The following is a 24,389-nucleotide window of genomic DNA, read 5'->3' as shown; positions in this document are numbered from 1 at the left end:
CTGATCTATCCTTCATACTGCCACCAGTCAGATTGGTCACATTGCTTGTTCTGTAGAAAGAAGTCCAGGCTGCTTAGCCTGCAGGATGCTTGTCATTCTCCTTAAATTGTGAGGTCTTGAGGTTATAGACTGTCTCATTTTTCTGAGTAACATGAGTACTTAACAGGTGTTTGGTATATAAAAGCACTCAAAAAATGTGGATTTTTTTCAGCTGTATCTAGAACCATTCTGCCACTTCTCAACCCTGTGCTCATAACTGTTTACTCCTGCCTAGAGCAAGACCATCTCCCCTCTCCCCACAACTGACAAGGCTAAACTTAGATTTCATGCATAAGTTTTCTGTGCATATATCAGCCACAGCAAAATTAGCTATTTCTTATATGTTCCTGTTGTCTTTTGTACATCTGTTGTGAAAGTAGCTGTTATCAGTTGTATTGTATTTTGATTATTTTTTCTGTGTCATCTTCAAGGCTGAGCTCTCTTTAGGAACAAAGTTTATTTTGTTTATTTAGGAACAATGTTTATTTTTTTATTTTATTATTTTTTAAAGATTATTTATTTATTTATTTGACAGTGAGAGACGCAGCAAGAGAGGGAACACAAGCAGGGGGAGCGGGAGAGGGAGAAGCAGGCCTCCCGCGGAGCAGGGAGCCCAACGCCCAACGCAGGGCTTGATCCCAGGACACCTGAGCCCAAGGCAGACACCTGACGACTGAGCCACCCAGACGCCCTGCAGCAATGTTTATTTTTATTATCCCTGTGTATAGTTTTTAGTAAAGAGGCCCTCAAAAAATGGTAAATTGAATTAAAAGCATGCTTGCAATTTAGAGAATGAGAACTAGAACAAAGACAAGATAAAAGTTATTATGAAGTCATAGTATATGTGTTGCTGAAGGGAGCATAACTCCTAGTGAGTGATAGTTTTTTAGCAACCATTTTTGCCACATTGGCTCTTTTGGTTATGAATCAGACTCACTTTCTAGGTATTACTTCGTTTCAGAAACACCTGTGTGGCTCCTATGCCTATATTTCCCTTCTCTTTGAAAAAGCTAAAAAATTCAACAGTTTCACACTAAGACATTAATTGTCAGAGTGTGGTCTGTGAACCAACACCACCAGTATCACCTGAGAACTTGTTAGAAATGCACATTCCCAGGCCCTGCTTCAGACCTATGGTATCAGAATCTTGGGATGGGGCCTAGCAGTCTGTGTTTTAACAGATGATTCTGATGCATAATAAGGTTTAAGAATAGCTGCTGTAGGATTCTGCCATCTAAGAAAAGTTTTGCTTTTGACATATAATAACAAAGTTTCCAGTGTGGTTTCCACTATATGCTATTTATGCTTTGGAAATAATTCCTCAGAAGAGAAGACTGGGACTATGTTACCTAACATTCTGGGATGTGATTCAAAGATTGAATATCCCTATGTGCAAACTATTTGACTCTGGTTTCTGGGAATGGTTGTTTAAAAGAAGGCGGGTTTCCTACCTCTTTCAGTTAAAATCTCTTCTAGATTATATTCAGACTGTCAGCTTGCGCTGCTTATGTTCATGGTCATTCTCATGGGAGATATGTGATGATGAAAGAGTGAGATGAGGGCACCTCTCTTGGGTCCCATCCCTCTTCGGGAGCTTTGTACTATCGCTCAGTAAACTTTGCTTTGCTGCCCACCACCACAAAAAAAAAATGAGATTGAATTGTATCATCCTCTGAAGAATGAGCTGAATTGTGTTATGTTTAACCTTTAAATCCTGATTGGATATTGTCAGGGACAGAAAATGAGTTTGTTATCAAAAGTTATACTGAATCTAGGGGTGCCTGGGTGCTTCATTCGGTTGAGTGATCTCAGGGTCCTGAGATCCAGCCCTTCTTTGGGCTCTATACTAGATGGGGAGTCTGCTTGAGATTCTCTCTCACCTTCTCCCCCTGCCCTCCTCCTGCTTGTGTGCTCTCTCAAATAAATAAATAAAAAAAAATTATATTGAATCTACAGGTTAAGTGAATTTCACAGGAAAAGTAATTAGTGAAGATCAGCTTTTCATTAGTAATTACCCTTGGCTGTGAGATTGGTTCTTTAATTGGAGTATTCAACCTTTCTAGCATATTGTTTTCATTTTGCCTTTAATAAATCCTAACTGGAGGGTCAACTGAGGCATGCTCTGTAACTGTTCCCCACCCCCACCCCCCCTGGACCACACACAAAAAAATTGGTTTTGGCCTCGTAGTTCATTTGGGTCTAGTTCTAGATTGGTCCATAGCTATTTTTGACAGTCTATTGGAATAGAATTTTTATGAGCATTTGCTTAAATATATAAGGGTTTCACTGTTTGAAACCAGACCTTTCATTAAGAACACCCTTTAAGATACAGCTGATTTATATGCATTTGTCTATTTCCTTTGGATGAGACATCCTTGGTTTTTAATGGCTAGCAAAACTAGCTTTTTTTCCTTTGTGTACTAGCAGCTTGAGTACTATTTGTGGAGTTAAGTAGATTTCCTAAAGTTTCCTAAAAAGACTAGCTTGATATCAGTTTGTGGCTATTGCATTTTTCCCCTTGGACACATACTTAGTTTTTAAAAACTAAGGTTATAGTCATATTGATATCACAATCAAAATGGGACCTGATCAGTTATATTTAGCCTCACTCTCTTTGTTCAAGATTAAACTAAAATGCCTCTTTCCTTCTTGGAATGAGGAGGAAATGTTGTTAGTCTCAAGGAGTGTCTTTAATAATGAAGCTCTTTATTTGATGTCTGTAAAAGACTTAAGTGGCCAGGATTTTCTAATAAATAACATATAAGCAGAGCTTCCAATCTATTAGAGCCCTTTCAAGGACATTCAGGGTCCTAGGCTGGTGTTATTGTGCCCCCTGGAGCATGTTACATATACAAGAAGAAATGCAAGAGGGGACCAGAATTCTAAATTTTATTATTAATTGCTGGCAACTCTACCTTATTTAATGTCACTTTCTATTTGAAACATATTTAAATTCTTTGGGTCATTGGTTTTCAATGCTTTTATTCCTTTGGAAAATTGAAAAATTAAGAAAAAGTGCAGTAGACAACCACTCTCCCCCATGGGTGAGTCTTAGAACCCCCAGGGCTGGTATAAGTCATCCTTTGTTACAGACTAGAATGCTTGCACAGAATGGCCCCCTGTATTATCTCATTTATAGCCGTATAGGTTACAGAGTAATTTTATATACCATTGTTTATGTGAACTTCACCATGACTTTATGAAGGTAGGGATTATTATCCCCAGTTTTCAGAGGAGGATATTGAGGTTGAAGAAGTTGAAGAATCCAACCTAGATGTAAACCATGCCTCATTTCCTTATAAGGTGGGCAGCTCTCAGCTTACTAGAAAGACCCTTATCTGTTCACTCAATAGCAATACAATTGAGACACAAATGTCTAACCTGGGCTCTGGGACACCCCTGTATTTTTTTTTTTTAATAAAGATTTTATATATTTGACAGCGAGACAGTGAGAGAGGGAACACAATCAGGGGGAGTGGGAGAGGGAGAAGCAGGCTTCCCGCTGAGCAGGGAGCCCGACGCCGGGCTTAATCCCAGGACCCTAGGATCATGACCTGAGGATGAGGCAGACGCCCAACGACTGAGCCACCCAGGCGCCCCTGGGACACCCCTGTATTATAGGCAAAATTTTGTTTGTATTTTCTGGGTTGAGAGAAGCCCATGGTTTCTTTTTATCATACTTCTAACCTTTTTTTTTTTTTTTTTTTTGGTCACTGACTTTTAGACCCATGGATCTAGGTAGGTCTTGTTTAGCTTGTCAGTGGTAATTGACAACAGGACTGAATGAAAATCCTTGTTGGAGATCAGTCATATCAGATGCTTATCCCTTCTCTGTCTTAAAATAACATTTGCATAGAGCTTTACAGTTTACAGAGCTCTTCCATATAAACTACATGACTTACAACTACCCAATAAAGAAGATGGCATCATTCCTGTTAGAAGAAACTACTCAGTGTTAAGGGAATTTAAGGTGTGGAGATACTGACTCAAAAGCTGACCTGTCAGATGAAATTAAGCTTAATCTGACATGGTCCAAAATCCTGTAACTACCATTTTATATTTTGTGAATTTACAGTTTGGCCTGCCCAGTGTTCAGTATCTTCCCATATATCATTGCTAAACAGATTGATTTGTAATCGGTGGGTTTATTCATCACTTTTTTTTTTTTAGGAGAATCTTGTGCCTCCTTTTATTCTCATTACTTTTGGGCTTTCCACATTTTTTTTTTTTTTAAGATTTTATTTGACAGAGAGAGACACAGCAAGAGAGGGAACACAAGCAGGGGGAGAAGGAGAGGGAGAAGCAGGCTTCCCGCTGAGCAGGGAGCCCGATGTGGGGCTTGATCCCAGGACCCCGGGATCATGACCTGAGCCGAAGGCAGACGCTTAACGACTGAGCCACCCAGGCGCCCCGGGCTTTTCACATTGTTCATAATATCTCAGATTTAATGGTTTATGACTCTAGTAACATTTCGCAAATTGCTTGAATTCATACTATTATCATTCTCCCCATTCTAGGTTGCTCTAAGGATAGGAAGGAATGAAGAATTCCCTTTTTCATTGCGTTCTGCAGTCTACTTCCATTATGGTTCTAAATTTATTTTAAAGGTTAATTTTTTGTTGTTTCTTGAAGTTGGATTCTAATTTAGAACTCATTTTGGATGTAACATTTTTGCTTCGCAGCCTGTTGTGGAGCAGTGCTGAAGGCTATTGCATGTGGCCTGTTCAGCATTATTTCTGTGGAGACATATAATAATAGCTAACATTATTGAGTACTTACCATGTGCCAGGCACTGTTTTAAGCTGTGTTATTTCATTTAATCCTCACAGTAACACCATGAGGTTGCTACTATTATTTACCTCTTTCTACAGATTAGGAGAAGCTCAGAGAGGTTAGGTCACTTGTCTGAGGTCATATAGTTATTGATTGCACCTCCAGACAATCTGATTTTAGAGTTTGCTGCTTTTAATCACTAAACTACGTAGTCTCCTTCAAACTGGATTTCCCTGTTTCTCCAAAACAGAGCTGGCTAAAATGCTGAGCAGATTTCTTTAGCCATTTGGATGGTACACTTTCTAAATGAAGAGTGGGCCCTGGCAGAAACTAGTGATGGGAACAGTCCTAAACCGTTATCATGTCTGCCTGATAGAGGTAGCTGAGAAAGGAGTAGGTTAAATTTTGGGAAATGCTTTGTAATTGCTGCCATTTCTACCTACAGATCAGACTAATCCTTGAGATCAGACCCAGATACTTGCTGCAGCAGAAAATGAGGTTATCCCGTTTTCATCCACTCCCAGGGCTTCAGGCCTGCCTTACTCTTGATGGTTACATACAGAATAACTGCGTATGGATTTAAGACCTGTCTTTGTTGTTAAGGAATAGTGATGATAATTCTTAAATTAACAGTAAGGATAAGCAAGATGTGGGGCGCCTGGGTGGCTCCGTCAGTTAAGCATCTGCCTTCAGCTCAGGTCATGATCCCAGGGTCTTGGGATCGAGCCCCGTATCAGGCTCCCTGCTCAGCAGAGTCCGCTTCTCCCTTTCTCCCTCTGCCTCTCCCCCTGCTCGTGCTCACTCTTTCTCTCTCTCTCTCTCAAATAAATAAAATCTTTAAAAAAAAAAAATAGGCGAGATGTGTACAGCCTGTGTATACAGCCTTGTAGCAGTTCACAGTTGTTTAAATAGATTTGAAATACTATGCCTAAAACCACAGTTAGAGATAGCTTGTCTTAGTCTTTTTTCTTTTTGATGTATATGATATGAGGGTGTGTTTGAGGGTGAGATGGGGGGAGGGAAATGCTCTTTTGTCCTTGGCTGTCATTTTCTCTTTATTATGAGGCATGCAAGAGACAACAGCATGAGCCACCCACAGGGAATTAGTAGTAAACAGGGGCTTGAAGGGAACAGCTGTTTAAAAAAATAAATAAATAAAAGGTGATAAAAGCAGGCTAGATTTAAAAGCCTGGCCTTGGCAGTAGTCAGCTGAGAGAGAGAGGGGGTGAGAAGTTAAGTCTTGTTACCTGTTCAGAGCTTGCCCTGGAGGTACGTGAGAATTTCAGCTGTAAAAATCACTGATGGTCTCAGGTCCTGTGTGGGACTTAGGTTAGCTTTTTTGCTTCCTGGGGCATATGTAAAAGCGGTTTTCTTGGGATTGGGCTCAACTTGCTCTTCTGTGTTCCCTTTTTCTTCTCACCCGCTGCTACATATCTACACATCCAGTTTTTCCTGCCAGAGAGCTCCTCCTTTTCTCCGGCTGCTAGCCCCAGCTGTCATCTTCGCTTCCCATCCCCCATCCCCAGTTATGCAATTTTATATTACTGCTTTCCCGGTTTTACTGTCATTTTTTTGTACTGTGCTTGCTGTCCTCCTCCAACCCCAGCTTCTAGTCTCTCCCTTCCCCCAAACCTGTGACCACCTTTCAGCTTCCTTTATCATTGTTGAACCGAATGCACTTTCTCAAACCTGTTTGAGATCTGAGCCTCGTTACATGTTACAGTGGGTAGAGATGATGGTGGGGAAGGGGTAGGAGGCTCTTTTTCAGAAATTTTGGCTTTTTCCAAAATATTGGATGGGCTTTGACCTGGAGATCAAACAGATCCTTCTGCTGGCCTCTTATGTTGAGGGCACATACTTGACTGAGAGCCCTTGGTGATGAAAGGCAGGGCAGTGAGTCAGGCTCTGAGCTGTCTGCCTCTTCCTGCTGCTGCTGCTGCAAGCTGGCTCTTCTCTTCTCCTGAACTGTAGCTAATTTTGGATGGATAATGAGGTAGATGATTGCTAATAACTTTCCTTTGCTAATTGTGATTTCACGATACTGTGTAGAGAGGTTTTTTGTTTTTTCTTTTCCCTGCTTCTAGGAGGAGAAATAGATTTGTTTTCATGGTTTTTTGATGCATGTTCAGCTATCAAGGAATCCTGTGCTTGGTTTGGTTAGAGGCAGTACAGTTTAATGGGAAGAACAGTAGACTAATTGCTGAAGACCTGCATTCTGATCCCATCTCTGCTCAAGATTAGCTACCTGAGCCGTCTTGGGCAAGTTATGAACCTCTCTCTGTGCCTGCCCTATGAACCTTGTGAAACTATGTGAATGAAATGCGATGTGATGTGCATGGAAGCACTTTGTAAACTGTTAAGTTTTATAAAAATTTTAGGTACTGCTCTTTGTTAATTTGCCCACTGACCACAGTATCAGAGAAATGCATCTAATGTTTTTAAACTCTTCCCTCCTATGAAGCCAGCCTTCTCAAGAGCAGGGTGATGAAATCATCAGAACTAGGGGGCAATCTTGCTTTTGAACCATCTTTTCTTTTGTTTTCTCACTTTTCCTCTCTGTCCCCCGATACACGCACACGCACACACCCCTTGCTTGGGGAACTCTTTGATCCAATGCTTCTCTATCTCCATTCTTTACTAGGATTATAATTTTAAGGAGTTAGTGACCACAGTGTGCTGCACATTCCAATGGACAGGTCCTTGTTTTTGTAGTCAGAAATTATTAATTACATTTAAGTGGTGACAAAAAATATCTTTAATTTTTAAAAACTTTTTCTATTTTAGTAAGGGATATTGACCACAGTTGTGCAAAGTTATTAGGAGACCATGCTTTGGCTTTGGACACATCTGGATTTCAGGCCAGACTCTTTCACTATTAGCTTGTGACTGTGGGCAAAGTACTTAACTTTTTTGGGCCTTAGTTTCCATCTTTAAGGGTGTTATGGTGGCACCTATCTTATAGGACTGTTGTGGGGATTAAATGAGGTAACACAAAGTGCTTATTAGCACATTGTCTCTTAACACATACTTAGAAAATGTTACCTGTTGGTGCACATGGCTAATAATAAATAATAATAGCTTTCAAAGAACACATAGATGTCTGTTGTTAGTGTTTTAAGGGATTTTAAATCTTGTTTTTAGATGTTTGTTTAAATATATGCCATATAATTTACTAATTCAAAGAACATTTATTTTTGACTTAGTCCCATTTTCCTGTGTGTAGGTAGAAAATTAAACTAAATCAGATCAGCATTCCTTCCTTCTTAGTAGTGAGTTTTGCCCAAAGGTGGCAGTGTCAGGTTGAGTGACTTGCTTGGTTCTATGCAGTGGGAATTGTGTTCAGGCTGTTTCTCAGCTACCTTTGAATTGTGTAGCATTGGGATTTGAGATTACACTGGAATTGGTTGGGTTCTTGGGGTTCTGGACATACTTGCAGGCATTCCTTTTACATTAGCATAGTCAGTAGATTGATAAAGAGGCTTAAATGTCAGCCTGCATTTCAGAAGGGGACAAAATACAAAACAAACCCACTAACAGGTTTCTAGAGGGTGATCAAGTAGATGGTCCCTGATTTACCGTGGTTCAACTTAAAACTTTTCAACTTTATGATGGTGCAAAAGTGATACATATTCAATAGACACCATATTTTGAATTTTGAATATTGATCTTTTCGCAGACCCTTCCTCCCTCATGGTTGCGGGCCGCAGCAGTGAGCTGCAGCTCCCAGTCAGCCAGGCTTTCCCGAGGGTAAACAACCAATAGACAAAACTGTTCCGGACTCATACAGCCATTCTGTTTTTCATTCTCCGTTTAACATTCAATAAATTATATGAGATATTCAACACTTATAAAGTAGTTGTTTTGTTACATGATTTTGCCCAACCGTAGGCCTGTGTAAATGCTCCGAGCACGTTTAAGTTAGGCTAGACTAAGCTGTGATGTTCTGTAGGTTAGGTGTATTAAATGCATTTTCGGCTTTAGAAATAATTTAACTTACAATGGCTTTATCAGGATGTAACCCCATCATAAGTCGAGGACAGTGTGCATAATCACAGTGTTTGAGAAGACATAAACTCCCCCAGTTCACAGAAAATGTGAGAATAAGAGCTCTTGTAATTTACACTTAATGATTGAGAGTGTGATTAAAACAGAGTACTGCTCTTTACTGCTTCCTAGGGATTTACTGATAACCAGTTTTCCATGGTGATTAAACCAGTAGTAAAATGAATGGAACCAGCTTCCTTTACCTGTCCTTCTATATTAGTTGGCATTAACTTTGACGGGTGGGCAGGTGGCAGTTTGTGAAATTAGGACATGGCTCCTTGATTACCACTTACCTGGAAGTGAGCTCAGCTTTTCATTGCTGGGGATTGGTGTCTCCTTTCTGAAATTCTGAAACTTCCCCTGCATCTGAGAGTGACATCTTTTTGGCTTCTTGGGGCCTCTGGTAGATGGTTCCTTACAAGGAACTGACACGATCTGAAGAGGTAGTTTAGAATAGCATTTTCAAGGCAGAACATTTAGTCTGAGGCTGTTGATTACTGGATTCCTGTCCTCCCCAGATTCTCAGTGTTTTATGAATTGAAAGACTAGTATGAATTTGAAGGTCTTGTCCTTTACTTAAGTAAGTATAGTACCTCTCTTAGGGTTCTCAGGTCCATGGGGTGGAATTTATTTCCAAAGGCAAGTACTTCTGTGGATATAAACAGAAAATTCTCCACTTAGTAACCTCCATTTTCAGCCAGCTCCTTTATATCCTTGGATTCTGGACTGTAGGAAAGCTGTTCCATTTAATTTATACCTTTCCTTTGGAATGTTTTTAATCTGATGTTGGTAGATCCTGGCCCCACTCTGCTCACTCCAGAGGGGTCAGCTTGGTCCCCAGAGAAATTGACCAGCCGCTCTTGCCCTGTACCTTAGGATACTGCCTGAATTGGTAGAAGTGCTGATGAACCCTAGGTGGAGTAAATGGGTGAGAGAGAGTATGCTTGCGCTGTGATTTAGTTTATTATAGATCCTACTCCCAAGTTCTTCAATTAAGTCTGGATTTTCTACTCTCTTTCTGCCATTGCCACCTTGTCTTATGGGAGTGTAACCTAAAGCAAATTATGGACAATTGGAGGTAGGCATCAACTTTAATTCCTGAACAATGCCTGGCAATATTGTTGAGGCCTAGCCTTCACCATAGAATTTAATTCATCATTACATATTTCTTATTCTTTATGAGCTGGCCTCTGGGAGCTAGGCAAGTAAACTGTGTAGACAGAACCTGTCAAGTACCATGGTTATTTTTAAGACTGACTTTTCAGGAGAGTTCTCTAGTTCTATGAACTCATGGAATTGTGGAAGGCATAGTCCCTCTATTGGCAATGAGCTGGATTGCCGTTGCTGTTGGTTCTACTGCTGAGCTGACACTCATAGTAATTCTCACTCTGAAGTACAGGCTGTCTTGTTTTCTTGTGCCTGAAAGTCTGCATTCAGGTAGAGGCTACCTAGTCACAGCTAGCTGGGCCGTTTGTTTGCCAAAGACCCAGGGGAGAACAGGATGTGGGGGGAAGTCCATCCCAAACTCAGGATGGACTCCTGCACAAGAGAGAAATATGCTGCCTTTTCGGTTGAAATTTGGACTTTGATTCTCAGGAGAAGGCACCATTAGGTCAGTTAATATTTCTTGTTGAGGCCCACAAAAGACATTGCATCTCTAACGAAGTGTTCACCCATCCAAAAGAGAGATCCTGACTTGGCATATAGAACTACTGCTGCTTGCGGTTATCTTTCATTGCTTGCCTGAATTTGAAAAGGTAATGGTTTGTGCTCTAAGGAAAAAGACTCTTCCCTGAGACCTGAGGCTTTCTGATTCCTACCAACCGGGCCCATTGCTAAAACGCTTTCCAGTGGGCTTGCTTCTGCCTGGCTAGCACCTGGGCCGCCCCAGCTTGTAATTAGCCTGCCTTTGCTTCATAAGCTTCCCAGGGTGGTTCTTCTTCTAAAAGCTTATATGAAATGCTATTTACTGTCTCTTTATAGTTTAAAAATGAATCCTTTTTGTTCTTTGCAACTCATTTGCTTTTTTCTTTTCTTTTCTTTAAATTACTATTAACACCTGTTGATTCTTTTTTTTTTTTTTCTGATTGGCCTGTCACTGCATTCCTGCTCCCCCTCCCTCTAGCTGGGTTTGTCAAGTCGCCCATGTCAGAAACTAAGCTCACTGGGGACGCCTTTGAGCTGTACTGTGACGTGGTCGGGAGCCCCACGCCAGAGATCCAGTGGTGGTACGCAGAAGTCAACCGGGCAGAGTCTTTCAGACAGCTGTGGGACGGTGCTCGGAAGCGCCGTGTCACCGTAAACACCGCCTACGGGTCAAACGGCGTGAGTGTGCTGAGAATAACCCGGCTCACCTTGGAGGACTCTGGGACTTACGAGTGCAGGGCCAGCAACGACCCCAAGAGGAATGACTTGAGGCAAAACCCCTCCATAACATGGATTCGAGCCCAGGCCACCATAAGCGTCCTTCAGAGTGAGTCCAGCACCCTACAGTAGTAGTACTGTAGTCATTAGAGGTGGCCCGATGACCCTTCCCTTCTGCTTCCTTTCCCTCTTCCCCAGTATGATCGCTCACCCCTCCCATTGTCTTCGTTTTTTCAAACCCACGACCCTTCTGGTTGTAGTGTATGAAAACATCTGTGGCAACTTTTTTTTTTCCTTTGCCGTCCTCTCTGCCTCCCTTATCCCCCAACCCTTCTCTGTGTCTTTCTCCTCAGGAACAAAGAACTTGGGGAAATCCGTGCCTGTCCAAAATCATCTGCAGTGGGAAGAGGTGGGGAGGGACAACTGGGTTGGGGGGGGGGTGCCTCAAAAAACCACTTAAAACTCAAAATACCAGGCAGTTAAACCAGGGTAGTGTTGAATTGTTTCTTTCCCTCCCCTTTAATTTTGTAGTAGGTTTTCCTGCTATCCTTTTGCTGATTTATTCTCTGGTGCCTTTTTATTTTTGTTTCTCTCCCCAATCTAACTACTTTTTATTTCTTCTGTTCATCTGTTTGAAGCTCTCTGAGTAGCTGCCTTCACCTCTATGGTTTTAAGTTTGTGTCTGCCCAGCTTCTTCCCTCACTGTGACTTGGTGTCATCCTGTTCTGCGATGGGAATGTCGCCATAGGTGCGGTGTGGTGGTGTGTTTTGGTTGTTGGGTGGCATGTAAGCTTGGATAGTTCCATAGTTCCAGCTCTTTTTCTTTTCTAAAACAGTGGCACGTGCTTCTCTGATAACAGCCCTCCACTACAGCAGTACACTCCTTACTGGTCCTGCCCATCCAGGCTCCTGTTCTGTCAAAAGCAGCAGCCTGAGATTTTCTCCATATGTCTTGCTATTAGGCACCGGGTGACACTAAACTGCAAAGTATTTTTTTTAAAACCCCACCATGCTGTTTCAGAGTCAGAGTTGCATCTGCTTCCTGTTCACAGATAGTTTGACTTTGATGACTGACTGTTGGCACAGTGCTCCTCATCCCCTGGCAACCCCAGAAGTAGTTTGGAAGCCATTCACACTGGCCTTTTCTTGCATTTTGAAAAAAGAGGAAACTAAATTCCAACTAAGTGATGAGGGAGAGCTAAGCAGCGAGCTCAGAATTCTTCCCTTCCTCTGTTGTAGCAGGTACAAGTAAGACATTAGATACAGGAGCTCTTGTGGCCACCTCTCTTTCTGAAAAGTGTCTTGCTACTTGTACAGTGGAAAGAAGAAGGAGGGAGAAGCCACCAGTGAGCTAGTGACCCTGGCCAGGAAGAGTTAGTTCTAGTCCCACATCTGACCTGATTAATACTTGAGGAAGCAGACTCTACTTAGTGGAAAGATTCTTTGGGTTTTCACCTTCTCTTCAACAACTCAGACTTATAGCCACGTCTGGCTTAAGGAACTGATTGATTTAGAAAGAGTAAGTAAAAATAGTAAAAACACATTTATGAGGAATTTGGTAATAACACAGGAAATAATAGGACATGAGCCCTGAATCTGTATACTTATGTGGAAGATAGCAGGTTAGTCATCTGTTCGGTACGGTACCTTAGAAGATGCTTATGAAGAGGAGAGGCCTCAGGGGAGAGATAGGAGAGGCTGCTGCAGCTGGCACTGTTCAATCAGAGAACCTGCTTCTGGAAAGGGGAAAAGAAAACCTGTCTATGTGAAAATGGGGAATATTAACCCAGCAATTTTCCTTTAATTTAACAGTTTTTCCCTTGCACGCTTCCTTCTCCTGCCCCCCTGCTCCTTTCCTTATGAAAGCAGAATTACCCATATGGCCACAGAAATCTGCAGAAGTTTGTAGGCATGGACTGGGCTGGGCATTTGGTACTTGTACTTCCCAGGAGCTTGACTCAGGTAGACTCAGAGTTAAAAGGTCATGCCTTGGGGCCAGAAGATGAGTCTTTGGGGGTACTACATAATATTTCCCCAGTTTACTTGGAAATAAACTTCCTAACTCAGAAGTGTCTGCACATGGTTAAACCAAACCCTGGCCAGTTCAGTCTCGTCCCAGACGTCCTCAGTCAGTTAACCCTAGTTAACTGTTTTAGAGAGCCAAGCTGCTGCTGCTACTTCTAAAAAATATCCTGAATTCACTCTAATTGGATTGTTTTATGGTCTTAGCAGGACATTTGCCTCCAGGAGGAGGTTGAAGTCTTCTAAGGATGACTTTTTTTTTTTTTTTTTTTTAAATTTGAGACAGAGAGAGATTGGGCACAAGCGGGAAGGAGGGTCAGAGAGAGAGGGAGCCTGATGTGGGGCTCGATCCCAGGACCCTGAGATCACGACCTGAGCCGAAGGCAGACGCTTAACCGACTGAGCCACTCAGGCACCCCTAAGAATGACTTCTTGACAGTACTTTCCCCAGAACTCCTTGAGTAAGGTAAGGCAGACAGAGAAATACGCCCAGTTTTTAGGCTATCTCCCTGGCCATAGCATGTTCTTCTACACATGAGTGATGGTGAGGGTAAGAGTCTCCCATCCACTGTTTCTAAATAGGAGTCAGTGGCAGGTAAACATTTTTGGGCTTCTCCTAAATGTTCCTCTCTCCTGGATCTTCATGCACAGTGCTAAACCACAGAGAGAAAAGCTCCACCTTCATCCTGGTGTAGAATGCAGATGTGGCACCCTGGCCAAGGAGCTTGGTTTAGCACGGGTTTCCATATACAGCAATCATCGGAGGGAGGCTACCCTACCCCACAGCCCGCCTATGGTGCAGAATCCTATTTAAACCTATTTAAATTATCCACTTGCTCCCAGCTGACTCTCTCCTGGATCTTTAACACGTAAGGGGAAAAGTGCTTTCCTTTGCCTTCCAAGAATTCTTGGCAGAAAGTCTGCAGGTTGCTCTCATCACCTTCTTGATCTCCCTGAGCTGCAGTGAGCATTTGCATCGTCACAGGTAAGAGTAGCACTTACTTTGGCCTCCTTGTGTTGAAACATCTGGAAGCTCTTGGCCTCGTCCTCAGAGTTTACCATTTCTCAGTGCAGTCTGAGAAGAAGAACCAGGAGAGTCCCACGTGGGACAGAAAGTAAAATTGGATAATAAAAAGTTAGTAAAAACTTAAAAGTGTGTTTGGGTTTTGATGTTGCCTTTATATTTTTAATTTCTGTGGAGTATTGGTTCTCTCTTTTGTTTTTGCTTGGTTTTGATTTTTCTTGGAATTGTGGTGCTTTCTGCTGATGGTGTGTGTGCGCCTTCCATTGCAGGGTTTGCAGCCGTTCTGCTCGACTTAAGGCCCAGGGATTTGGCTTCTGTCCAGTGTGTTTTGGAAACCATGGGACACCACTGCGCTAACGTGTTTCCATGCATCTGCTTTTGTCTTAGTGGCTGCTATGCCTCCATTATCTGTACATAGAGACCCTGTTTGATGTTACCAGTAAGGACCAATGCTGAATGGAAGATAAGCACTATCCCTTTGCCAGAATTGGAAAATAGTGAGAACCCCTTTAATTGAACAGACTTGAGGATTTGCTTTATTTGTCAGTTTTCTTTGATATGAGCTCTACAGTCAGAAATGTTGCATTGATTAGGAGGTCCTTGGGCATTATATTTTGCAAGTGTCCCATGACTTCTCCATTCTGTCCCCCTCCCTGCACAGGGAACAAAGCTTAGCTCCAGTGGAGGGAGAGAGTTCTGTCCTCAAGAGTTAAGAGTCAGCACCGTACTACATAAAATGGTGTCAGGTTGCTGCTACAGAGTTGCCAGGTGCAGGGAAATGGGAAGTTAGTCAAGAATTTCTGAGAAACAATTGGAAAAAGAATAAAAGAGGAAGTACCTCTAATTGTGATTGGGAAAAGTTTAGACTTCACCTGAAAATGTCTGACCAAAAGTAGAATAACAGCTGAGCTTGGGAAAAGGTTAGAAGTAACGATAACAACAAGACGGCAAACATCTTGACTTTAATATAGTGGTGGAATTCAAAGGGCTTTAAGGATGAACCTTCCAGGAATGCTAGCGTGTGCCTTAAAACATTTCTGCTCAATGTGTTCTAATATTTGAGTCAAGTAGGTTATTTTCGTAGGTTCTAAAATAATGACCCCAGGTTATCTAAGCCCAGGAGAGAACCAGAAGATGAATTATGTAACTTGCTGTAGGGCGGAAAGTGGCGGGGTGGGGGGAAGGGGGGGGTTGGAGGTGGGGAAGGGAGGCAGAGCTAGAGAATTCAGTTAGATGTGTGTTCTAGGCCCAGCGTTGCCATTAAGTCATGACTTGCACAAGTCATTTTCCGTTTCTAGCTCTTAAAGAGTGGGGATTCGGTGAACTCTAAGGGCCTTTTAGCTCTAAAACACTAGGAACACATGATACCAACACATATCGCATTCTAGTTATATTATCTGCACAGTGGAATGTGTTTTACTTTGCAATTCTGAAAAAGTTTTGTTTTGGGAATAAATACGGGCTGGAGAGAACTGTGATGGTTCCTTAAGAATTTTCCCTTGGCAAAATTTGGAAAATGCAACAGACTACTGGCAGGAAATTTGCTGTTAGGATCGACACTGTCTTTTTCTGCATAATTAATGACCATGGCTGGTTTGCCATAGGTTTATCAGAATTTAATGTGGGAAAAGCCATACATGTATTATCTAATTATAGCTATTACTGTTCCAAGGCTTAGTGACTCCATAGGGAGTTTATTAGTTACATAAATGATACTGCCTTTGTCTTCAGAACTGCAAGGTGGAGCCTGATTTTCTAATTGAAGCTGAATTGGTTGGTGGTTCTTAAATCATAAAACTGTGGTGTTCAAAAGTGTAAGTGGATTGTTGCCAGTACAAGTACCTGTAATACTCCCATTCTTTTCACGTCTAGGCCAACTGGTCTTCAGGCTGTTGTCTGCGCTAGTGGTCATTTGCTTATAATCATTGTTTTTCCTTTCTTGACTTCCTCCAAAGTGGTAAAGTGAAATTCCTCATGTGGTCCTGTCTGCCCTCCCTCTTCTTCTAGTCTCCCCATCCTACCCCATCCAATTCTCAGGCCAGGGCTACAGAGAATGGAAGGCTATGGCTCCCTGTCACTGTGCACTCTTATTACAGAGCCAAGGATTGTCACCAGTGAAGAGGTCATTCTTCGAGACAGCCCTGTTCTCCCCATCACCCTGCAGTGTAACCTCACCTCCAGCTCTCACACTCTTACATACAGCTACTGGACAAAGAATGGGCTTGAACTGACTGCTACTCGCAAGAATGCCAGCAACATGGAATACAGGTGAGAGGGACTAGCAGCTCCTGGGAAGATGGGAGGGAGCATTGCTGAACTTACTATGGACGTTCGTAATCCACAGTTCTGTTATGTGGGAGATACATAAGATATATATGGTCCTTCTCCGGAGAGTCTAATCCAGTATGTCTGGGGTGAGGCCCAGGGATCTAGTAAAGATTTCCAGAGGATTCTAATGAACAGCCAGGTTTGAGAGTCATAGATGTTCCCCTCACTATGATAATAGAGAAACGGAGGGCATAGGGAGTAGTTTGCTCAGAGTAACCATGCTCGTCAGTAGGAAAGTCACAATTAGAATGCATGTCTCGACTTAATCCAGTGGTTTGAGGAATCAGATTGAAATCTGCTTTAGGACTCTTAGAGCAAGAGCACCCTAAGTGATCTTTCTACTGGGTAGATTTCCTAGTGAGTTACCTTTTAGGAGTAATTAACAGGACCAGAACCTGATCAAGACCAGTGGATACGGGGCTCTTTAGTGATCTGGATTAAGGATAGTAACCTGGAAACATCGTTTGATGAAAGGGGTATATTTGCTGGCTGAAGCTAACCTGGCACCCAAAGCTTTGGTACTTTTTTGGAATATCTAGAACACATGGCACCTCACCTTTCAGAATTGTTTGTTTGTGGTTGAAAACTAATTTGGAAAAGGATCGGCTAATGATGTTTGTCAGCTTTGCAGTGCAACGAAAGAATGCACTGGAGTGAGACCAGGAAAACCTGTGTGCCCAGTAGTAGCAAGGACATTCTGCAGTATTTTGCAAGATTGAGATCTTTTCATACCCCTTATTTAATTGACCCACATTAAGGATCCTCCTTTTTTAAAGCAAAGAAATGGAAACTCAAAGAGTAATAATTCTTCACTGTTTTCAAGGCCAAATATTGTATCTAGCAAATTTCAGAAGTAAGGCTAGGTTCCAGGTCTTTTGACTTTCTAGAAGCTAGGTCTTTCCCCCACCTGCTTTAACATACCATTTTAGTGGCAAGTTAATCTATCTCCACTGTAGTTTCTTCTGATGTTAAATTGGAAACATAACCTCAGCTATATTCTCATAGTTTGGAAAAGGTTAATCACATAGAACTATTGGGTGGAATGAAAGGCATATATTCTTGGGTCTGTTTGTTAGTTTTACAAGTTTATATTTTTATAATAACTCTTTCAAGGTACCAGGCATTCAGTTGTGTTTCTCCAGGACTTGTACTATGTCATCTACAGGGCTTTGAACTGTAACTTAATAAATTTGAGCTTGACTTTATAAAATACTGCCTCTTCCTCCTCTTCTTCTTTCTTTTTTTGGTCAGCTTATTAGCAGCTCTCTAGGGGTGTTCTGCATTGTCAGAGTTTTTCAGGGAATCTCTGTTCTCCCACATTTTGTGAAAGAACAACTGATGAGTCCCTTGGGCTACCTATTAAGTCAGCTATGGAGCCAGTCTCAGATCCTGCACCTGCTCAGCTATAGGGGATGGTTTCCATTTGCTTCAGTTGCTTCCCAATAGCTAGTTGAAGGGAATGTCATGGGGGAGATTTTGAGCCCATAGGCATGGGCTCAAGCTTGGGAGTCCTCTTTCCAAATCTTTTCAAGGAACTTAAAAGGAGTTAGTCTGAGCCCTAAAGATACAGCTGCTGCCCCTCCTCCGAACTCTGGAACATTTGCTAAGAACAGCTGACTTGTGTCCCTTTTCCCTGTTGGGAGTGTATTGATTTAAGAGCTACTTGTATCAAATTTAAAAGACTTTTGGCTTTTCCTTTTAGAATATTCTGCCGTGGGTATGCTGAGACAGTCCTAGGGATGGGCTGTCTCTCTCCTCATCCATAGTCTGAAAGAAACCCGTGTTTCTTTCTTGGGATGAACAGTAAGATGGATAAATATATTGGGCCAGTCAGTGGTCAAGGTTAGGGGTTTTTCTCAGACATTAACTAGTGCAATGGAGATGTGACCATCACAAGTATGTTTTAACCACTGAGCCAAAAGAGGAGAAGCTAAATAATGGTTTTCCGCTGATGTGGATTTCTCTCTTTTTGGTAATTACACACCAGCCTGTCTGCATGTGTTTTGGGGTGTGTGTCTAGGCCATAGTGTACTGAGCTGGTGTGAAACTGGTTGTCAGGGGCAAGAAAGCTTGTTTAGGATCACCCTGTGGAGTTCAGAGGAGTGCTGTTCTAGCCATACACACTTCATATAGTCCTTCTTGTCACTCTGCTTTACTTGATCAGGATCTCTGCACAGCTGTTCACTCTCAGTTTACATTCATTCAGTCATTTACTCGTTTATTCATTACCCCTGCTATATTCCAGGCCAGGCCACGTGCTGGGTATAGAATTATGCACCAGATAAACAGTGCCTGTCCACATAGAACTTGGTCTTTTGGGAAACTGGGACATTCATCAAGCAATCACATAAGTATATAATTACACGTTGCGATGAATGCTTGTGAAGAATTACAGTGTAGAATAAGCAAGAATGTCAGGGAGGGGGGGCTGTCACTTAGATTGAGGGTAGAAAGAAGTGGTGTGAGCCAAGACTGATGCAGAAAGAGTTAGGTTAAGGTAAGGGTAATGGGAAGAGCATTCTCTGTAAAGGAGCATCTCGTGTCAAGGTTTTGAGGAAAAACATTGAAAAACTGAGAAGAGCCCAGCAGGGCTAGAAAGTGGCTGAGATGAGGGTAGGAAGCAGATCATGCAGGGCCTTAGAGTTCTAGCTATATTTAAAAGTCTTTTTTTTTTTTAAGTTTTTATTTGTCAGAGAGCACGCGCACAAGCAGGGGGAGCGGCAGGCAGAGGGAAAAGCAGGCTCCCTGCTGAGCAAGGAGCCTGATGCTGGACTGGATCCCAGGACTCTGGAATCATGAACTGAGCCAAAGGCAGACACTTAACCGACTGAGCCACCCAGGCGTCCCTGTACTTAAAAGTCTTAAAAATTTAGTTGCATCTTTGTGGCTGGTGCTCTGATGTCAGAGATTTTTTCTCTCTCCACTATCTCTTTGGTCCTGTTAGTGAGTAGACTTACTGAAAGGCATGCTACTGAAATACAGTGTGGGAAGAACAAGACCAAAACAGGGTCTTAAGGGAAGCACAGAGGATTTGCTTTTTTTCCTGTTCTTACTTATTCGACTAGAACCACCAGGTGAGCAAGAAGTTTTTATTGATGGCTCCATCCTCTGTATCTAAATATAGTCTGTTTTGTACAGCCCTCTCTTTTGATTACTTGTTTAAGGTGAGAGACCATGTATCATTCCATCTTTGTATTCCAGACATCCAGTAAGGAGTGAAGCATTAATGTTTTGTAATACATAGAGGGAGGTTTTTGCTTTTAGTTAAGAGGAGGTGAGTTGCATTCAGGGACACAGTTTGGAGAGCAGAGTCCCTGGTTGCCCTTTTGATTCTTTTGTTGTATGTTTTGTCGTATGTTTGTTCCCAGCTTCCTCACTTGATTTTTTTTTTTTTTTCTCATCCCTGCAGGATCAATAAGCCGAGAGCTGAGGATTCAGGCGAATACCACTGTGTATATCACTTTGTCAGTGCTCCTAAAGCAAATGCCACCATTGAAGTGAAAGGTACAACCCAACAGAGGCTGCAGTGCGAGCCTCTCCCTCTCCTTCTGAGACACTACCTTGGTCTGGACTCCCAGTTTTCAGGCTGTTCTTACTCCCATTATGGGAGGCCATATAACATTAGGGTAGGACCATAGGCTCAGAAGCTCAGCTGCCCAGGTTTAAATCCAAACCCTATCATCTCTTAGCTATGTATGTGACTGTGGCAAGTTATTAACTTCTTTAAAGTGCTCCTGTTTCCTCATTTGTAAAACCTGCCTCATGGGGATTATAAGGAGGAATAAGTAAGTTAATGTGGTGGTTCAAACCATAGGAAATTGCTGTTTCCGTGTGGTAAAAATGTTTGAATGTTGGCAGCTTCATATGGTTCAACCTATGTAAATCTCTTAGAACAAATCGTGCCTTACAAATATTATTACATAGGTCTCTCCAGCGGGCCAGCAGGATTTGGAAAAATACGATGTGCAGGGTGAACGTAAACTGTTTGTGGATAATTCATTGGAATTTTAAATGGAACTGGGTGCATGGCATCTTAAACAGGCGGCTGTGTCTTGAACATGTAGCTGAAAGTTCCTGGAAAGGAAGGGAACTCTAAGAGTCAGAGCTACCTAGCATCGTGAATCCAGCTTTCCTGTATTATTTCAGAGAAGCAGCTGAGACCCAGAGAAGTGCAGCCACGAGCTCGGGGTCACAGAGTGGTTTGCGGCAGAGCTAGTCTTAGAGTACACGCCTTGACGCTCAGTCCCGTGTTTTTCCATTTTATGAAATGTCCAGGGCAAGGTGGGGCTGCTGTTTGGGTTAGACTGAAGAGATGAGGGTTGTTTTGTTGTTGTGTTTTTCTTTCTTCATTTTGCTTAGGAAGGATACAAACTTGTTCTTTAAATCCATTAGGTGATCCTTAGCAGCTGAAAGGATAAATTTAGGAAATGGGAAGATCCTACAATAGCAGATATTCAGATCTTTCTTAAAATAATTAGAAGACTAGAAGTTCAGATTAAAGAAAGGCTTAGATTCTAAGTTTCAATTATATGTTGTTATTAAATGAAAGTAGTATCTTGCTGACACAGCCCTGGCTTGGAAGTGGATGGTGGATGTAAGGATAGCCAGTGTCTCCTCCAGCTGCCAGACTGAATTCTGAATGCCTGAAGGGGTTGAGTCACAGCATGGTTACAGTCCACACAGGCTAGAGAACCTGGGCTTTGATTCCTTCAGGGCTTTTCTTGGAGAGGTCTGGGTTTATCTCTGTTTTTGAAGGATAACACATTTGTTCAACATGAGGATGAAGGTATGAGAAGGCCTTTTCTCTAAGCCAGCCAAGTGTCTTTCCTTGCCTGGGTGAGCCGGGCTATGTGGGGAGATGTTTTACTCGCCCATGAGGTACTGGAGGCCCTGCAGCATTCCAGGCTGAGCCTTTGGCGCCACGTCCCAAGTGCAGAGGTAACAGGATGGGGGAAGGGAGGGAGAGTGGTGTGTGTAGTTAGCTGTGCTCCCCAAGCCTGAAGGGTAATTCTGTGCAGCTGGAAGTCCTGGCTTCACTGTGATCCTGCTGATTTGGCTCTCATGATTTCTAGCAGCCCTGTCAGGAGTGGAGATGGAGGTGGTTTCCCGTTGGGTTGGATGCTCAAGAGCTAGGCTTTAGTGACCCCCGAGGCGTCTTTTCCTCACATTCCCTTTAGCAGATAGGAGGTAGTGGTCTGGAGGGGGCAGAGAATAGGAGGCTGCAGGTGGGAGCATTTTCAGAGGAAGTGAAAACTTTCATGATAGCTTACCGTGGGGACTGTGTGTACGGTGCGCCGCTGCATTTTCCTGCCCAGCAGCGATGTGAGGAAGATTGGGCAGCTGGTGGTTTCCTGCTTTTAAAGGAGTTCACCTTAAGAGAATTCTCTTTCATAGAATCCTAAAGCATATTCTGTGATTAGCTTGGACAGATAGGTTAGTCTCTCAAGAAAATTCACAAGGAGTTCCAGTCTCTTTCCCCTAACACCTGGATAGAAAACAGCTGAACATTTAGTGTCTTTTAGGTGATAATTAGTTTAGTCTGGTAAAGACTGAACATTTGACTTTTTCTGTTTAACTTTAAAAAGATTTGCCATAAGCCCAGGATCATATTCTAAGCTAGGTGGCTGGGCTTGCGAACTGCCTTGCATTGAGAGCGAGAGAGAGAGCACGGGGGAGAGATTGATTCCCAAAGCATTTTCATATAAACTCTGGTTTTATTTCCTCAGTGCCTCTGTGGTGAGGTAAAGACTGTTAGCTCTTTATAGCTGGAAAGATTTGACAGGTCTGCCGAGGAATACAGGTACAGAGGTAGTCGTACTTGAGAGAGATTCAAGAAACGTAAGTGACCTCTGCTGAAAGGAGTCTCTGTGAATCTTCCTTTATGGTTTAACTAAATTGGCATTTCAGGGCAGTATCATTTACGTCGTACAGATAGATTTCTTTAGCACCTATTCTGCAGTCCACAGTCCTTTTCTTTCCCATTTGGCTTTTACTGCAGTTCAGCACCTCCTCCCTGGGGTGTTTGTTGTTTGGACTGAGCACTGTGGGGAGTGAAGGGCTTAGACCAGACCAGACCTGGGCACTGTAGAGCAGATCACCACATCTTGCGCTGCTTACAGTGTGCAAGAGGAAAAAAGGCTGGAGGAGTCAGAGGAAGGGGCACATGTCCAGGAACAGACCTGAGGTGGCAGTGTTTTTCCACCCTAGCCTGTAGATCCCTGTCAAGAAAGGAATTTTGAGGATGGCAATGTCTACATGTAGTAGGGAAGGCCTTGCATCTGAAGTAGGGGGTTTTTTCTTTTACTTTTTTTAAAGGCCAAGAATGTGACACAATGTAAACAGGAAGATACGATTACTGTGTAGGATTACATTTCTTAGGTATCTGGCCGAGATGGACTTAGGTGACCTGAGCAGATGCTGGAGGTGAAAGGTGGAGCAGGGCTGACCAGGGGAGAGGAAACAGCAATGACTAGACCTTAGTGGGACCTCTGCCCCATAGCCCAGCCTGTCTGGGGATCCACTTAGATAGCTCTGGGGAGGCATCTCTTTCCCCAGTTTTTTGACTCTTCAGGGGTAGGTCATCCAGAAGCCCCGCAGCCTGCTATAGAGCATTCGTGAATAGATAGATACTGGATTTTCTATTCCTGTAATTCTTTTTTTTTTTTTTTAAAGATTTTATTTATTTATTAGAGAATGAGAGGTAGCACGAGAGGGAAGAGGGTCAGAGGGAGAAGCAGACTCCCCGCTCAGCAGGGAGCCCGATGCGGGACTCGATCCCGGTTCTCCAGGATCATGACCTGAGCCGAAGGCAGTCGCTTAACCAACTGAGCGACCCAGGCGCCCTATTCCTGTAATTCTTGAACCTTTCTCTTACTCCCTTCCTCTTCCCCTTTCTTCCTTTTCTAAAATTAAAAAAATGTGCTCATAACAAAGCACCTTAAAAATGCCTGTAATTTACAAAAACGAGAAAATCCCTCTCCTGACTCCCGAACCCTATCCTCATCACTCAATTTGATTAATCCAAGAAGTAAGAAATTGAATTTCATTCTGTTTTTAGAAAAGGATTTTGGTGGTTACCAAATCCTCTGCAACAAACATGCCACTGCCTCTTGTGAAAGGTACATCCCGACCCAGTAAGGTCTGGGTTGAGGGTCTTACTCATTTGATTAGGCTTACCATTATCTCTCCCTGGTCACTGGGCATTTCAAGTGAGTTTCAGTCTTTTGGGGGCTACCAGAGCTGAGACTGATCTTGTTTTTCCCTCCATACTTCTTAGCTTTCTTTGTATTTTAATATTCTGACTAAATGTTAGGATTTCTGTAAGTGACCTTATCCTGCATCCTTGTTTCCTACTCTGTAATATGGCCTTACAAGTGATATGTTAAAGTTCAGACTGGCTGAGATGGACTGTACAGTGATGACAATATCATTAAGAGTAATAATACACATCTCTTCATTTGTATGGCACTTTTCAGCATGCAGAGCAGTTTCATGGTTATTTATTTATTTGATAGGTAGCTAGTTTGATAGGCAAGGATGCTTAGAGGTTCTGACATCCTTTAGGTCAGAGCTTATGTCAAAGCTGGTTCTGACTCAGAATTGCCTATACTTGAGAAGTCTTTGAAAGCAAAATAATAATACCTTGAAGCTGCTAGAACATTTTGAGCATCAACCTCAGCCCAAATAGCCATACCTATTCTTTCTTTTCCTCTCTTCAGGGTGCTACCCTGACCTTAATAAGAATGGCTAACATTGCACACGAACTGTGTGCCAGGCTCTGTGCTAGGTGCATTGC

General features: G+C 42.6%; 1 protein-coding gene across 1 annotated transcript in view; it reads left to right on the top strand.

Annotated features, from left to right (window-relative positions):
• The window catches only part of NPTN (neuroplastin), a 73,660-nt gene that overhangs the window by 27,091 nt on the left and 22,180 nt on the right, over window positions 1–24,389 (top strand). Inside the window, exons 4-6 of the mRNA XM_088025181.1 lie at window positions 10,982–11,329; window positions 16,363–16,534; window positions 20,004–20,098. Coding sequence (XP_087881307.1) covers window positions 10,982–11,329; window positions 16,363–16,534; window positions 20,004–20,098 — 615 coding nt within the window. The remainder of the gene's footprint in view (window positions 1–10,981; window positions 11,330–16,362; window positions 16,535–20,003; window positions 20,099–24,389) is intronic.

The sequence above is a fragment of the Eumetopias jubatus genome, unplaced genomic scaffold, assembly GCF_037043125.1.
Source record: "Eumetopias jubatus isolate StellerSeaLion01/CBP00866 unplaced genomic scaffold, mEumJub1_p1.0 scaffold_7, whole genome shotgun sequence".
Classification (NCBI taxonomy): domain Eukaryota; kingdom Metazoa; phylum Chordata; class Mammalia; order Carnivora; family Otariidae; genus Eumetopias; species Eumetopias jubatus.
This window is presented reverse-complemented; position numbering and strand designations above follow the sequence as displayed.